Here is a 17,445-nt window from a genome sequence, read left to right as displayed (position 1 = left end):
ACCTCTCTATTTCCTATTTTTTGATAAATATGAAAGTAGTCTGTGCATTAAAGTACTGAGCTGGGTATTTTCCCTTGATATATTTCTAAAATACCAGAAAATAATCAAAATATTGAAAATATAAAGCAACAACACTATTAACTTCTATAAAAAAAGGAGAGTCAAGTAAAAACTGTAAAGTTATAGTAATAAAGTATGCCTAATATTAATACTGTAAATTTTGAAATAATTGTGATAAATTAAACCCACTTTGTATTTAAAACCACTCTTAGTTTTAGAAAGAATTCTTAAGAACTGAAAAACAACAGTGATAACGTCATTCAAATAGAAAGCTTTTATTATTATGCTGAGGGAGTATATTTCACATAACTGCAATTTCCCCCCAATTTTCCAATTCTACAATTAGACTTCCAGTTTTCCAAACCACAGATACACTCATATTTTGACTGTGTACCCCACACTTCTGAGGCTGGAGGCTCACAACTGGGGGGGTTGATACCACAGCATTATCTGTTAGGCATCCTCCAAATGCTTCCATCTCTTTTCTGTCACTCTGGTACTCCCTACGCTTCTGAGAAGGCTCCCACAGTACTCTCCTTGTATCATGCCACACACAGAAGACTGGCTCATGCTTTTCCTCTTTGTTCTGTGCTTCTCCAAATCCTACACAATGTAAAAGCAGAAGTAACATTAACCACCACGTAGGCTGCCCCTTAACCAAAAGGTTCCTAATAGTTATCAATGTAATCTCTTTTTACACCATCTCAATTCTTCTTATGTGGACTTGCATATAAAACTAGAAATAGAAATATTTCATAAAGCTATCATTAACCCCAGCACCAAGTCTTCTTTCTCATTCAGATTTAATTTCCTGGATCAGTTCGGTGAACATGAAATACAATAACCCATACAAGAAGCTGATTTTCAGATGTTATCCAAGTCAAAGTAAAATTAATATATACTGGTATTTTTTTCATTAACACATGATAATTTTTCTTCAGTTTCAAAATTAAAAGAAAAATGTAACTAAAAGAATAACTCAATCGCTACACCTCACTATCCTTTCTTAGTGCCAATGTCAGTAGCAAAAATTTAAATTCTCCTTCCACCATTCTCCTGTATTTTAAGAAAACAAAATGAAATATTCTGACAATAAAATACATAATGGCACGTAAATATAGCGATGGAAGATCCAAACTACACTGAAGGTTTTCAAGTACTTACTGAAAAACAGCAGTACTGAAAAAGCTGGACCTTTAGGCATAATGTGCAATCCACTTTCAGGGTGATGGGTGCGATGCAGTATTTGCCTGCATAGCTCAGTGAAGTGAAAAAGACATGTCTTTGCAGTCAGTAAGGATGAAAAGCTTTTGTTTGAACATCTTTAAAAAGAAGTTTATCAGAAAAACAGAACAACACCATGCTCTGTGATTAGCTCTAAAATCTTTTTGGCAGGACTGACACAGTGCTGGTAAGGACCTGTTATACACCCCATAAAGTTGCATGTGTCACTGACCTCTCATTAGCATGAAATCTTGACCCTACCTAAGTCAAATTTGTCACCGATTTAATTGTAGCTGCAATTACCTCCTTAATGTTTGTGAACATATTCAGAGAAGACAATTAGCTGCTTCTGGACAATTCAAACAAGCAAGCAACTTAAAGGCAAATTTCCCTGCCGTGATCTCGTGAGGAGTGGTTTTGTCTATCCTACTCCAGCAGCAACTGAGAGAGAGAACTGAAGGTCTGGTGAAAGGTTGAAGCTGGGCAGAGACAGCTGCAGATGAAGATCCTCCCCTAATAAGGTGCAGTTTTGCCCGCTGCAGGTGTTGCTCCTGCTCTGGTGGTGTATTTCCACCCGGATAATATCAGGAACTGTACACTGCTGAGAAACGGGCCCAGCAGCTCCATGAAGACAGTGAAACACCTGTACAAAACTGTGCTCTTCAAATGCCTGCGTCCACACCACAGACACAAACCTACCAGGATTCACATTACCTTATTTTGAATTCAGTTTGTTTCTGCAAGGTCTTTTGTAGGTGCAGAATGGGCTTTACCACCCTACTTCAGAGGGATTCACACCCAGATCTTTTGTGGGGGCCTCTGGGGCAGCACGTGAACTGCGGTAATGCAGGGAGGAGAGAAGAGCCCCCGCTGCAGCAGTGCCCTGAAAGTCGCGCTGCCCCTGGACCCATGATGTCGTTTTCACCTCATTTCTCCCACCAGTTTATGAGGCACCGCGGGGTGACCTGCTCCAGATACGGGGCGTGGAAAGTTTTGCTGGGAATAACCAAGCGCGCCCCGCCGGGGTGCGGCCAGCCTGGGCCCTGCACCGGGCCCCCCCCGGCGGCGGGAGCGGCCGCAGACTCCACCTCCCGGCGTGCCGCGCGCCCGCGCGCATGCCCGCCCTGCCGGCGCGCCCGCCCGCCGCTCACGCCTCCCCCTCAGCCGGGCTGCGCGCGGCGGAGCAGCGGTAACACCATGGAGGCCGTTCCACAGCCCCGGCCCCGGCCCCGGCCTCGGCCCCGGCCCGGCGGGGCCGCTGCTGCCGCCGCCCCCCCCCTGCCGCCCCCGCCCCCGGAGCAGGAGCGGAAGCTGGAGCAGGAGAAGCTGTCAGGGGTGGTGAAGAGCGTCCACCGGCGGCTGCGCAAGAAGTACCGGGAAGGTAACCGCGGGGGAGGGGGCCGCCCCCGCCGCGCCGCCCAGGCCGGGCCGCCCCGCTCCTCTCGCCGCGGAAGCCGGGCTAGGCCGGGCCGGGGAGGAGCTGTCGTGCCGCGGCGAGGGGAGGGGGGAGCCACCCCCGCGGGGAGCTCCGCGCGGATCGGGGTGTCCCCCCGCGGGCGGCCCGCTCCCCCCAGCCGCTGGCGGAGCGGCGCGGGCCGGCCGGGCCGCGGACTGCTGCCGGAGGGGGTGTGTCGGGGGGTTGGCTGGGAGCAGCGGCTGGGAGCCGCTCCGGGCTCGCTTCCTGCTCCTCCCCGGGCGACCAGGGGCGCCGCTGCCCGCAGCCCCGCCGAGGAGCCCCGGTCGGCTCTGCCGAGGTTTTGCCGGTTTCCGTGGGCCCTTGGAAGCGGAGACCCCTTCCTGGCTCGGGAGGGCTCATGGCGCATGTCTAGGAGCTTTTCCCGTGGGATGTAGAAGAGGACTGGTGTGCACGAATAATGCTGCGAGGTGAAAATGTGTGCTTGGCTAAAGGTGTGCTACTCCTCTGGCTGGACGTGGGTCCGTGCGGCCCCACGTTACTGCGCCGTGTGACATTTAACAGGACATAGCTACAGCGAGGCCTTTCACCACAAGCAGCTTCTAAGTCGTACGGCAGTGTTTTCCAAACTGAGGATCGGCAGGAGTGGGGAGGACAGTAGGTCATGAATGCTGGGAGAGATTGAATGGTGATCTGGAGAAGCACGGTCTTTTTGAACTGTTTGTGCCTCCTGTCTTTCAGCCGTGGAGGGATAAGCACTAAGCAAAAGAGCTGGGGAAAAGCTGTTACAAAATAAATTACTTTGAGTCCTTGGAAAATCTACTTTGTCATCAGTATTAACGCCCTTATGCAAGGTTCTTATGGGTGGTATTGGAATGCTTAAAACCTCCCAGAAGTGCTTTCAGATGAGTATCAGAGTTGAGATTTCTTTGCTGAAATTTGTAGCCTGCTCAGGTTGATCATAATGATCCGTTCAATCTTCTTTATGCATAGCTTACAAAAAATTAATCTTCTCAGTCTTTCAGTGAGTCCACAGCTCTTTGCTGACCTGGTGCATATATCAGAAGGACACTTATAAAGTGAGAACTCTTCCTGTTGTAAGCAGAGTTCTTGCCTCTCCTCTATCTGTCTATGTTACTTCTGTTAAAGTAACAAGGTCATTCTGCTTTCTGGACTTCAGAAGTCTCCATGGGAGCCTGTCCATGGAATTTGGGCACAGATGTCTACCTATGTAGACACTGATCAAGAGCCGCTGTTTATTTTGGCCTTGGTGAGCCAAAAGTGAAGGGAGGATCTCCCTTGTTATCCTGACATTTAGGTGAAAGAACACAGTATGTTTTAACAGTGAAATCCTGGCAGGAGAGCCCAGCTTTGAGCAGTTCATATTTCTCTGTTACTTCAGAGTGCCTGAAGGTTAAGACAGACAAACATTGGCACTGTTAAATTTTTTTTTAAAAAAAAAAAAGTGAGCAATCTCTCTAACAACTGAATTTTTTTTAGAGAAGCTAAATTACATGGAAGTCTATGTAAGCCTGCTTCTCAGCAAAGTGCAAGTTAGCATGCAAAGGTAAGTTGTGTTTTATCTTTAGTTCAGTGTAATTGGTTAAATGAAAGAGCAAATAGTACTCCTAACTTACTTTGTATGTCCTGCAAATCATGTGTTAGTGAAAACTTTACATTGATTTTTCTATCCACTCTAAATTAGCAACACTGTGTATTTTCATGAAGAGAGTTAAAACCCAAACAGTTCATCCTATCGTGCCTGTGGAACAAGGCGAGCTCCACCCATTACCTGCTCATCCAATAGTAGGTGGTCTTTACTAACAATTAGTAGTTGCAGTGCTTCACATGTTAGGTTGTTTCAACTTCAAAAATTTTGGTTTTTTGGAGTCTTTTCTCCCTACATTTCTCTGTGCTTCTAAAAGCAGACTTGAGAATCTCCTTCCTAAGTGCCTTTAATGTCATTCTGAAATTGTGATACTAGTACATGCTTGACATCTGAAGGATCTTTTCTTGGGTTTTTTGTTTGGTTTTCTAATGCTCAGAGACACTGACTGGCAAAAATCAAAGTTGACAATTTGCTAAAGAGAAGTAAAAAAGCAACAAATCAGTAATTTCTCAGTACAAATTGAATTATAACTTGGGTATGAAAAAGCAAAGGTAAGAAGTGCATCCTTGCTTATATGCTTATAGCTTATTACCCAGGGAAAGCCTTCTGGCTCTGCAGTGCAGCCATCTACATATGAAGCAGAAACAGAGCTGTCTGTATTATTCCAGAATCTTGTATTGTCTTTTTTTTTATTTTGTCTTTTTTTTATTTTGTCTTTTTTTTTCTTTTTTTAACTCTGCCTCTTCTCATGTTTACTAGGGTTCTATGAAGCTAGTTTCCATTTTGTTTAAATAAGCAAACAGTACTAGAATTGCCGTTGCATGGACTTCGGTGTTTTGTCTGTAGGTACTTAAATAGAACTGTGTATTTTGTTGGTAGAGGAAAAAGCATGTTAAGTATCCTTCTGAAAGCTATATGATTATGTTGCACAGGGTGGTTAAGTCTAAGAAAGCCCCTGGGATTGTAATATGATCTTAAGTTACTGTCTTCTATTAGAAGTGTTGAAGGGAAATAGATGTGTCCTTGAGACACTGAGATGTTTGTTGATAGAAGTTACACAGGCTTGATTTTAATAAGCTGATTTCTTTGAGAATTCATTTGCCTTGCTGATGTTAGCCCTGAGTTTCAATGAGCAATTGTAAAAGGCAAGTCAGTGTATTATCTGACTTGCTTATAACTGGCACCATTGTTATAATTTTGTTTCATTTCCCACAATGGCTCCCCTCTTTTTTTGAAGATGCGCCAGTGGAAAAGTGACAATATGCTTCAAAACTGCAAGCTAACATGTTTCTGAAGAAGTTGCATGCTTGTCAAAGTGCAAAAGCGTATTTCTTAACTAGGAATGCATCACAACCATTTTTTTGCAGTTATTGAGGAATTACTAGAGTAAAGTGTAGTTGGCTTCATGTCATCTAAAGGGTTTGATGTTCTTTTTCTTGGTGAAAAACTATAAGTTGAGATTCATCAGAGCTGAATCTTGGCTGCTTTTTAAATTTCTGCATTTGTTAAACCACTTTTTTTTGTAAGTATGGTGGATGGATTTTGTATGTACTTCTGTACTGTGGCTCATGTAATATAGTCCCAGAGCATGCCAGTGTATGTATGACAAGCATTTGCCATGTTGAAAACGGTTCAGCCTAAATTCTTTTAAGTTTGTGCTGAAGTGCATTTTTTTGTTTTCTTCAACAATTTTAACTTTTTTACTCTGACTAGTACTTACCTCTTCCTATTTTCGGGGTATTACTAAACTAGTATTACTTCTAGTGGGGTTACTTATATTTTTTCTCTTTTTCTTCTCCTTTCCTTTTTTATTTCCTTTCCTTCCCATTACACCCTCTCTGTTGTTAATTAGTAAATAAAAAAGGGAAGCATGTAATCATAAATACCATGGCAGATTTGCTATTCTGCGATTGTAGGATACTCTTTTTTTTTTTTTTTTTTTCCCTACTGTAGATCCTATGGTAATATTATACGTCATATATTTCAAAATGGTTTAATGAAGATTAACAAATGAGTGTGGGTTTTTTAGTGTAAAAAAAAAAAAGTATTTTTTTAATTAAGGTGATTGGTCCGGGTCCATACTGAGTGAGTGTGTCAACTAAATTAGCTAATCATTAAGAAGTTGTTTCAGACTATTTTAAGGCAGTGATAGAGACAGAGAAAACCTGTCTTGTGGTTCCTAAAAATACACATCATTCCCCAGGTTCGCCTATAAACTTTGCTTTCATGAGGAAAAATTTCTTAAGTGGGAACAAAATACACTGAGGTATAACATGTTCACTTAGGAGGGTATCTCATTAGCATAAGACTCTTGTTTTTCTGAAGTTTTACTTCTGTATCCTGTCCAAATGGATTAGTTGAATCTTAATGACCTTACACACCAGGGTAAAATCCAAAAGCTGAAACAGCTCTCAAGTGCCCAGTTATTCACTTACGAGAAACTTCAGGGTTCTGCACGCCTGACACAAGCACTTAGAAAGTACAGAAATTGGGGTTTTTCATGAGACTTGAATTTCTCCTACTAGCCTGTTTACCATATGGGGACAAGGAAACAACAATCTTGCTTTAGTCTCTTGTTGTTGGTTCTGTTGCCTGCTACCATAGGTGTCCCCAAATTTTACAGGATTTTCCTCTATGCATCTTTTAGGCACCTGCAGCCATGGGCGGGAGTATGTTGTATCAGTTGCATATATGCATGTAAGTTGCATATGTTGCATGTATGCTGATGTCTGTCAAGCCTGAAAGACCTGTAAAAACAAATTTAGTGGTTCATAGGGAACTAAACAGGATCTATTGAACATCTGCTATGTGATATTTTTTTCCAGTTGCTTGTAGCAGCCAAGTAGGTTTAATTTTTACTGTGATAAAAATCCCTTCCACTGATACAGAGGCAGCCTTTTTTAATCAGAGCTGTTTATTACCTTTGTAGTCATGCAGAACTGTATTTATCAATTAAACATTTTCTGTGTGACATGACCCTTGGTTATAGATGGTTTGTATGTTGTCTAGAAAAATGATTTACAGGACCCTCTACTTCTCCCTAGAAATCCTGTATTGAGTACAAGTGGAAAAAATTTGAGGAGGTATCTGTAAAGGTATTTTAGGAAATATTTTGCTGTGTGTTTATTAAAATGTTTAATTTCTTCTTCCATATACCTGTTAAGGCTGTTCAGGCTTAGAATCATACCGAACTGTGGTATTTGTCCTGATTTAGTTACTGTATCACAGAAGCTGATAGAAACAGTTCTTTGTTGAAACTTCAAAGAAATGGATAATAACTTTATCAAGAGGTTTTTCAAATCCAGAAAATTCGGAAAAATTTACAGGACCCTGCCTGATGACAATAAGTAGCCTGAGTAGGTGAGTGGTTTAGACATTTGTGTGAGAAGTGTCGTTGTGAGGTTGGTTGCTTTATGGTCTCTTCCCCTCATGTTTTTCATGAAAAACCTTGAGAGAGCTTAAGTTTCTTCCTGATGTGAAACAGGAAACATTTTGAGATGGTGACATTTTTCACAGAACAGGAAAACTTTGTCACTGAACTGTACACGATAAATTAACATTTGTTACTCCTTTTTGTTAAATACAAGTGGTTTACTGTAGAAATAAGCCTAAGTTTTCAAGATCTCCATTTGTCTTTCCCCACTTGCATTAATTTCTTGGAAGATGGAGACATTTTATAATACTGTTACATTTTCAAGCAATAGAAACTAAATTCTATTTCACTGAAATCAAAATTGATGCTATTTTATCAGCATTGATATGATTGCCCTTACAATTTGCACACCACAGTTTTGCAGTGAAACTTCCATTAGAAATCCGATAGTATTACACAGTTTTGGGACTTTAATCATTGGTATCATTTAGTTAGCTCAGAGATTTTGAAAACCCTCTGGCTACAGCACATACTTGCATCCACTGAACAAACAGCTATATGTAACCTCCTTCCCTGCTCCTTTATTGCCTTGGTGGGGAAGATGGTGTTCCTATTGCAGGGTCAGCATAATGAAGTCTGTACCTGTACCTCATCTGCTTCTGATTTTTTGCTCGTGCATTTGCATAAATCTACCAAAATCAGTAATTTCTGTTAATGTGTTCATCTCTCTATTGGTGGTGGTAAGGTGCAGCACATAGTCCATCCCAGAAAGTCAGGCTTGGGGAAGAGGAGAGAGGGGGTCATAGTTTCCAGTAGAGTAGATCCAATACCTGAGGGCTGTAATTGCTTAAACTATCTTAAATAGGCTCCCTACTGTTTTTGTGACAGCCATTGGAGATTTATGGCAGGTCAGAGACATAAATCATTCTTCAGGGTGATAGAAGCTGATCCCAAGTAAATGCTTTAAAGAGCAGATGAATTGTACCCTGGGAGTCTGTTTAGTGTAAACAGATAGGTCATTTACCTGACAGGTCAAATACAAAAATCTACATTTGGTCAAATGTAAAAATCCACATTTGGTCAAATGAATCCTTTCTATGTGAGTAGAAGGGAGGAACATTCCTATTGAGATAGATTGAGAAAATGAGATTCTTGCGCTTTTTTTTTTTACTATTTTCTTGTGAAATATTTCGGGTAAATCCTAAGAAGTGTAAAGCAAACACTAGTCAGACAAGATAAGAAAAATATTAGCTCTGATTGCTTGAACTTTGTCTGAGTTGAAGTTCATGTTCTGTATTTAGACATATAAAATTGGAAAACAGTGAGGCCAAAAATACCTGATCTTGTGTTTTACAAAAACACTGCATATGTTGTTTTACTAAGACAGATGTTCAGTTTCTGCTTTATCTTGTATATACTGAAAGTTGTAAATAGCATAATATTAGCTGATATTTCTCATGTAATTAGTTCATTAATTGTTGACACGGTATCCAGACATTTAGTAGTGCAGCTAAATTTCAACTGACAAGTCACTGTTAATGAGGAAATTTTGCCAGATATTAATGGGAATTTGATTTCAGCTTTAGCCTAGTGAACAGCGTAGGGTTGCTTTTTCCATTTACTGTTTAGAATGTTGTAGAGGCTAGTTTACTGTTTCCAGCAAGTGAGCGAGCGTTGGTCTTAAGAGGCTAAAAATGAGATGGATTTTTTTCATTCTGTAGTGCATTGCCATCAGCAACAAAAAAGAAAGCTTGGAGATCTTGCTAGGTGTTGCTATGGCCAGCAACCTGCCATCTGAAGTTATCCAGCACTGTCATGGACGCTTGTTGATTGTGGGGCTAGGTTTGCTTTTTACAATGAGCAATTCAAAGAGCTTTATTAATAACTATTGCACAAATATGAACATGTCACTTTTGCTTCTGTCTTTCATTGTTAGTTAACGTATTGAGCTTATTTTCTCCTCTACCAGAGCCATCAAAGGTGTACATAGAAAGACAATGTGCTGTTAAATAGAAGCATTGAAAAGGAAGTGGATTGAATCTGTTTTTTTTACATTACCATTTTATATCAGTATGTAGGTAGCCAAGAATTCAAACCCTTAAACCCTTGTCTGTTTTTTTGTTTTTTTGTTTTTTTTTTTTTTCCAATTGCAGCTACTTTGAATTCAGAAAATTGTAGTTTTCCAAAAGGTAACATTGGTTGTTCTAATTCCAGTTTCTTCAAGTGTTAAACTGTTTCTTTTGGGGAGAGTTGATTAAGATCTAAACCCACATTGCATCTACCTGAAGCTTAAGTGTATGGTGTCAGTTAATTTTTGGGGTGCAAGATCTTGTTCAGTGATTGATTAAGTATTTTGTACTTGTTTTTGAGATTGTCAGATATGACTACACTATTTTTCTGAAGAGCACTGATGGAATTAAGGAAAATAGTAATTATAGAACCTTTTTCGTGGGTGCAGATAGTACTTTTAACTCTGTATGACTTAACTATTTTATTGCTTGATAAAACAGAATGATTGAAATCAGTTGTTTGGGGTTTTATCCCATTCCAAAACGAAAAATACTGCCTTTAGCAAAACTGAGCTCTGTTTCTTTTATATACAGAGGGTTGTGTTTTGTTTAAAATACCAATTAATATGATTTATTCAGTCAGAAGTTGAATAATTGACTAATTAATTTCTATTTATTTTATAAGCATACTTTAAATGACAGTTCCATTTAACACTCTATAAAGAAATGTCTATTAAAAAAAAAAAGACAAAAAATAGGATGGAAGAAAGCTGGATTTTTGTTCTTAAAAGTCAACTGCCTGGAGAGAAGAGTTATGGTGTGGGATTATCCCACCAAGAATGGCAAACCTGGTCTTCTGATGATGTGCTGGGAACCTTTGATGAGATCCTGTAAATAAATGTGGAATGAGGGGAGTTCTTACTGGCTTGTATGATTCTTTCTTCTTCATTAAAAATGTTTTCAGTTGTTAAAACTTACAGCTAACGTTAGGTCTCTATTGCTGTTACCCACAATTAAAACTATCTTGTAATTAGGATCATTTAAAAATAATTTCTACGTGCCTGACCTGTTTTCTCTGTGTCAGAATTCAGCAACTGCTGATTACTCTGTGGTTGGGTTTGGGGGTATGATTTGGCTATTCCATGGGCAATATTAATGTGGATGGAAAACTATTTAGAGGGATTCATCTGTTCTAGGTAAATAGTATTGGATTTTTGTTACTGCATTAGAAAAGGCTGAGTTACAAAGAACCTACAAGTTGGTTAATCATTTGTTCACTGACAGAATTACTAGAAAGAGGTGAGCTTTGGGCTTTTTTGCTTTTAAAGGAATAGTTAATTTTCAAGGTGAAGAGTAAGCAATTTATTTATTTTCTAGGCAATTCTGGATAGAGAGGAGAGCAAACATTAAATTATTTAAAAATAATGTCACTGTAGTGATTTGAGAGGTATATGAAACTCCTGTTACGAGCCAGTCTTGCCAATTACACTTTTCAGCTGGACGTTGGCATAACTGGTTCCTTGATGGAGATCTGAGGTGTATGAAGATATCTGAAGAGTCAGTGCTCAAAACAGGTTTAAAATAGCATAAAAGGAAATCTCCAAGTGCATGGTAAGAGTGTCGAGTAGGCTTAAACCTTGTGTTACGGTATGGTCATGAGTATGAGATGAAAAGTTTAATGCACCAAATCAAATATTAACTTTAAGATGTGATTCAAGATGCAAAACTTTTTTTTTATTATTCCTTTAGATTAGCCTACCACAAACTTCTGTTTAATTTACAGCATTATTGATTGCTTAGCAGAAGATTGTATTTATCTTACTGCTTTAGTAGCCATTAGTTTTGTGGTGAAACCTTCTTACATATTTTGCTGCCTTTCTGGTTACGCAAGCAATATTCATAAATAAATGTTTAATTCCACTAGAGTTAATGCAGTATTTGCATGTGGTTTATAATGTATTATTTGAAAAATTAATGCACAGTGGATTATAGTGTATTGTTTGAAAAATTTACTATATAGCTCTACTGTGTTCTAGGTATCAGTTTGAAATTGGATGCTTCAAGATCTGTTGTAGTCACTACCTCAAAATCTCAACAGATAAGCATTATTTGCATTTTGAACTCAGTATTGGAGCATGATTCTGGAGAATAGGGGGAAAAAAACCCCAAACAACTCACTACCATGGTACTTGTTCAAGGGAAACTGGACCTCAGACCCTTCTTTGAAAGTACCTGCACAATGGTGCCAGTGTCTTATGAAAGACCCCTTATCTGCAGTTGTTTTGAAGCTTTCATTTATGAAAGGGCCAACAAATGGACATCACATCAAACCCAGTATTGACAGTGGGTCAACAGCAGATGCTTAGACAAGAATATGAGAAGTGCTGCTGGAGTATCGCTGTATGCTTGCTCACCATTCTGTCTTTCTTGGGTGCTCCTGAGTTAGAAATTGCAACTTCAAATATGAAGTTTCTCATGAATCTTCTTCCCTTAGTTTGCCCAGCTACATGAACTTTAAACTTAATTACACATTTTGTGAACTTTTTTTTTTTGCTTTGAAGCTGTCTTTTTATGCTTTTCCGGAATGTTTCCTATTCATAGAACACCCAGAAGTTGTTCCATAGTTGCCTTTCCTCTGTCACTTGTGATCTTGTGGAGGTCTGTCATCTCCTGCTTTCATCTGCCTTTTTCTCACCTCTATTTTGGTGTTCTTCATACAGAAGCTGTGCTGTATCTGTCTCACACTGCCATTTTCTGTATCTCTAGACCTGCTGTATTGGTAAATGAAAACAAACCAGAAGCGCACACAGAATTGACCTGGTATAGGATGTGCGATAGAATTACTTTGTGGTTAATTTTTCACTTTTGTTCTGCGTGTCTCTCCTAATAGTCTACATCATTCAGTTTTATTTTCTTGTCAGCCCGGTGCCAAGAAGCTGTTACTGTCATAGGCAGCTCTGTTGTAACCCAAAGTTCACGTCCCAGAGTGCTGGTAGTCAGCTCTGGGTCTGTTGCTATATATCTAAATTTAAGATCCCTTATCTGTGGCCTCTTTTGACCCTCATCTGACTTTCAGAGAGAGGTGCAAATCTCTGCCTTGTTCAGAAGGAAGTAAGAGTTACTATGAGAGCAGGATTCAGTGTTAGGAGGCATCGCTACTTGGCTGTGAGAAAGGACCGGCTATTTGAGTTAAGAACATCTGGTCTTTGCATATTTCTTCTTCCCCGTCTGTCTTATTTCTGAAGCTTTAAGGAAAAGTGGTATTTGGAAATAGAATAATTGCTTAAGAATAGACCAAATGAAGAGATGGACTAAAAGAAGAACAGTATTAATCTTAGGATTTTGTATTTGTGATATTTCCGTCAGTAAGTGTTCACTTGTTTACTTTTTTCCTTTCTAATAGCCATGTATTTAGCCAAACAAAGCTTTATCAACTGCATCTCATTCGAGCATTTCACAGTTGTCTGGAGCATGCAGTAAGATTCACAAGTATTGTGGCGTAGAAAATGCACCAGAATTAATTGGCTATTGAGAATACATTGTGATCTTAGTTAGTGCTTTCTGACTTGGTGCTGTATAGATTCTGCACTACTAAAGATTTTTAAGAGTTGTGCTTGTTTTGCCCCTTTGTTGGTAGGCCACTGTCTGTACTATTTCTTGCTCTCTTTCCTAAGTTGAGTATGTTCTGTCCTTCGTGATTGTTTCTACATAAGGCTCTCCTGAAAGCTCTGGAAAAGTGACCCACAGGTTTTAGCGGAAACCCCTGTGGGGGCCTGCCTGTGACTTGGGTGTTTCTCTGCTCTAGTGGTCAGTTGGCAACCATGTTCTAGTGCCTTTTCTTATAAAGCATATTTCTATGAACTTGGATCATTTGGGAAATAATGAGGGGTACTGGTCAAATATAATACTACTTTTTTTGTCCAGTCTAATAACTTTCTCATATATGATTGTTGAATATGAAGCAGAATTCATGATTTCTTGCATAGCTTCCTATTTTGTTAAAACTAAATCATGGCTACTCCCTTCCATTTCAACTGCCATCTCACACAAGGGAGTATAAACACCTAATTTTAAACATGACTCATTTTGATGATTGTACAAGTGTGCTAGATTATTATTTTGAAGAGAAAATTGCTGTGACATCCCTAAACCAAACTTAAATAGGGAGTAACCTGGATGGTTGGTTTAAATCTTCTTAGTATGCAGCTATCTATACTTGTCTATCATATCCAGTCTTGCTGTAAGTGGAGGACAGGTGAGGTGAGGAATTGTTATGGCTTTGCATACATGAGGGAAAAAGTAAAAAGCTTCCCACTGAAAGAAATCTGTTATTTACTGCTGATTAAAACAGCGCATCAAAGAAATGGCTATAAGTGGGTTAGAAACAAAAATCTCTTACTGATATCAGAAGGACAGGTCATACTTTCAGGCTTTAGCACACATTAATAGTTAGCTTATGCTTGATACACTTTTAAAATATTTTTGTAATATGAAGGTGCTACAAACACTGTTTCTGGAACCGTGTTATGAAAAGTGTATTGGTTGTCTGATTCAAGGCTTAAAGTATAGCTCTGCTCTTGAAAACTTGTTAGCTGTATCAGCTTGTAGGTGCAAAATCAGCAGATAATTTTTATTCTACAAATTTATATATATTTATATTAGATATGTGCACACATCTGTAATTAAGAAGTGCAAAAGGAATTAGTGAAGATCATAGCAGTGAGCATGTATTTTTCTTTCTTAGGGCAGAAATGTCCTTTTATTAAGATATACCACGAGTTTGCGTGCTGTAGAAACCACAATAGGGATTGTGGTTAGCCACTACTAGCATTTCTCTTGTTTTTGTTTAGCAGTACGTTATGTAAAGCAAGCTAGGAGAAGTGGATACTTAGCAGCAAAAGAGGGAAAATCATCATGTTTAATTACTTTGAAGTGCCAGAACTTAACCTGCAAGATTACTTTTCAGCAAGGTGAGGAGTATGGAAATAAATCTGTCCCTAGAGATCAGCAGACAAGTTTATCTGTGACTTCCTGACCATAGTTGGTTTGATTCTTCAGTACTGCGCCCTAGAAACTAATTCACTGGGGACTGGCTAGATTAGACAGACATCAGTAAAGGCTTGAATTCCTTTTCCAGTGTATCCAAAGAAACCCATATGCTGGGTTAAACTTCCTTTTTGGCATTTTTGCACATAATATCCACAGTATTTGCCATGAACATAAATGCTACTAGGAAACCTTTCAGTCTTTCATTTCTAACCTGTTCGTCATGTTAATGCTCATGCACAGAAACCTGAAAGTGAAACTTTCCGGGGACTTGAATTTCACAGAACAAACTGAACAAAATCAGTATACTGAGAATATTGCTAGTTTCTCAAGTACCTGATAGCCCCTTCCTTTTCCAAAACCTGGAATTCTGTGTTTGACTAGAGAAAGGGGACCTTGTTTTTGTGACAGGCAGGTAAAGTAATCTCTTGGTGTATTATGTAATTTCTTTTAATTGGAAGATGGGGATTTTGCCATGGAGATAATGAGAGACTTTGTATCTAATGTGCTATTTTTCTTTGTTGTTGTTTTGTTTAGTGGGAGACTTTGATAAGATCTGGCGTGAGCACTGTGAGGATGAAGAAACTCTGTGTGAATATGCTGTGGCAATGAAAAACCTTGCAGATAATCACTGGGCAAAAACTTGTGAAGGGGAAGGCCGAATTGAATGGTGTTGCAGGTAAATCTTAATCTATTTGAAAGATGCAATTGCACACTTCTACTTGCAATTATTTATAATACAAGACTTAAGTGTTTTTTTCTTTTTTACCAATGTTTAAGATTGGTTCTGTAACATGGTAATGATTTATTGCTTCCTAAAACAAATATCTTCTTACAGTTCCAGCGTACGAAGGAAATAGCTTATGCGGTGTTTTGTTATGAGGTGACACTTTTTAAAAGTATCTTCAACAACCAATGTGGGGTTTTTTCTTCAAATACTGAAGCTGTTTGCAAGTAAACCTATGGAGTAATTTTCCATACATTTAAACCTAAACTGAGCAAATGTAGTGAGTGTGTAACTCAAGTTTAATTTTCAGGGCTTTGTTTTGATTTGTGTATATAATAGTGTTTGATCTCTAAATGCAAATCTCTGGTGCTTAATTTTCAAGTTTTAATCTTCTGCAACAGACCTTAACCTCTGTGAAACTTGTTTTAAATGGATTTTAAACTTTAAAATTCCTGTAAGTCATAACCCAACAAAAATTAGTTGTTTATCCTAATTGTGAAGTTCAGTGAGTTCAGCTAAACTATTTCAGTCCTTGAGGAAAATAAACTCCTAAAAGGAGAGAAATGTCAGTCACTTGGGATTCCTGCATACAATTGGCATCCAAGGCATACCATGGAATCTGTACAGCAGAATAAAACAAAATATTGTTGAAATATAACTGGGAAGAGAATTTATCAGTGGTCCTGCCCTTTAGACAAGCAAAAAGTAATCTTGTGTGCCAGTCTCTAGGTCCTGCAGGTGAGAGTGTTGCAAAGTGCTGAGTAAAAGGCAGCAAAGAACAGCAGATGTAGTATTGTTAAATTTAAATTCATTACATGGGTCCTTTGAGCCCATAAAACAAAAAAAAAGGAGGGGGTGTGACTGTGAAACAGTTGATCTAGAGTACATCTTGGTGGCAACTTGAGCTGTTCTGTGGCTTCTGGAAATGGAGCAAGTAATAACGAGCTGGTTTCCTTTTTCCCTACCATGAACTCTTAGATATTTGAAAACCATTCCTTTACGTATCAACCTTTTATTCTTTAGCTTAAAAAACAAAACCAAAATAAAACAAAAAAAACCCCAAACTGTAGTTAAGTGTTTCTTTACAGACCCTTTTTTGTACCTGTTTTGTGTATCCTTATCCCAGTTACAAGGGAGGTGAATCAGTTGCAAAGAACTATGCCCAAAAATGGACATAGTGTTCCAATGGCCTTGACAGGGATAAATAAAATAAATATTATTGAGGATGTAGTAAACTCTTGTTTATGCTGTTGACCTTGTTTGGTGGGTTTTCTGTGTGTTGTTTTTCTTTTTGGTGTGTTGGTTTTTTTTTTTTTATTGGTGTAGCATTGATTTATGCTCACTTGTGATCCCCAACTGCCCATTTGTTTTTTACAGGGTTCCTCAGTTGCTAGTTGTTTTCCTGTATTTGTGCTATTCATTACTCCTGTGGAAATGCTGATATATGTATTTCTCTTCACTAAATTACACTCTCTTGAATCATATTGAATTCTAATACTGCTATTTCTTGCAGCATCTTCCCCGTCCCAGCTTGGCATTGTTCGCAGATAAGATGAGTACTGACTGTTCCGATGTTCACTGGACCCAGGGCAGACTCCCATGGAACATTGCTCGATATTTTCTTACAATTTGATTGTCAACTAGTTTGCAAAACTTACTTCAGTAGTTGTGTGCACTTTAATTTCAGCTAAACAGTATTCCTGTAGCTTGTGACAAGCTTGTCTGTTACCCTGTAGGACAGGATAATGTTACTTGTGGACAGGAGAGGAACGGCTGATGGCCTGTCTATTGAAGGTTTTTGGTTCTGTGTCTCACTTGGCTTCTCCTTGTAGTTCTTACAAGATTTACAAAGTAAACATTTAAGTGTCCATTTTGGACCTTGCACCATGAACTCATATTAAGAAGACAATCCATCTGGTAAGAGAGACTGAAATGTTCTGTCTCAGTATAAAACTAAAGCATGTACCTTTTCAGTTTGCAAAG

The 17,445-nt window shown here is 39.1% G+C and overlaps 1 protein-coding gene across 1 annotated transcript in view; it reads left to right on the top strand.

Annotated features, from left to right (window-relative positions):
* Window positions 1-2,399: 2,399 nt before the first annotated feature.
* The window catches only part of SAMTOR (S-adenosylmethionine sensor upstream of mTORC1), a 34,993-nt gene continuing 19,947 nt past the window's right edge, over window positions 2,400-17,445 (top strand). Inside the window, 3 exon segments of the mRNA XM_074827532.1 lie at window positions 2,400-2,422; window positions 2,424-2,665; window positions 15,273-15,414. Coding sequence (XP_074683633.1) covers window positions 2,400-2,422; window positions 2,424-2,665; window positions 15,273-15,414 — 407 coding nt within the window.

This window comes from Strix aluco, chromosome 5 (genome assembly GCF_031877795.1).
Source record: "Strix aluco isolate bStrAlu1 chromosome 5, bStrAlu1.hap1, whole genome shotgun sequence".
NCBI classification, from domain to species: Eukaryota; Metazoa; Chordata; class Aves; order Strigiformes; family Strigidae; genus Strix; species Strix aluco.
The sequence above is the reverse complement of the archived record's forward strand: the minus strand, read 5'-3'. Positions and strand labels throughout refer to the sequence as shown.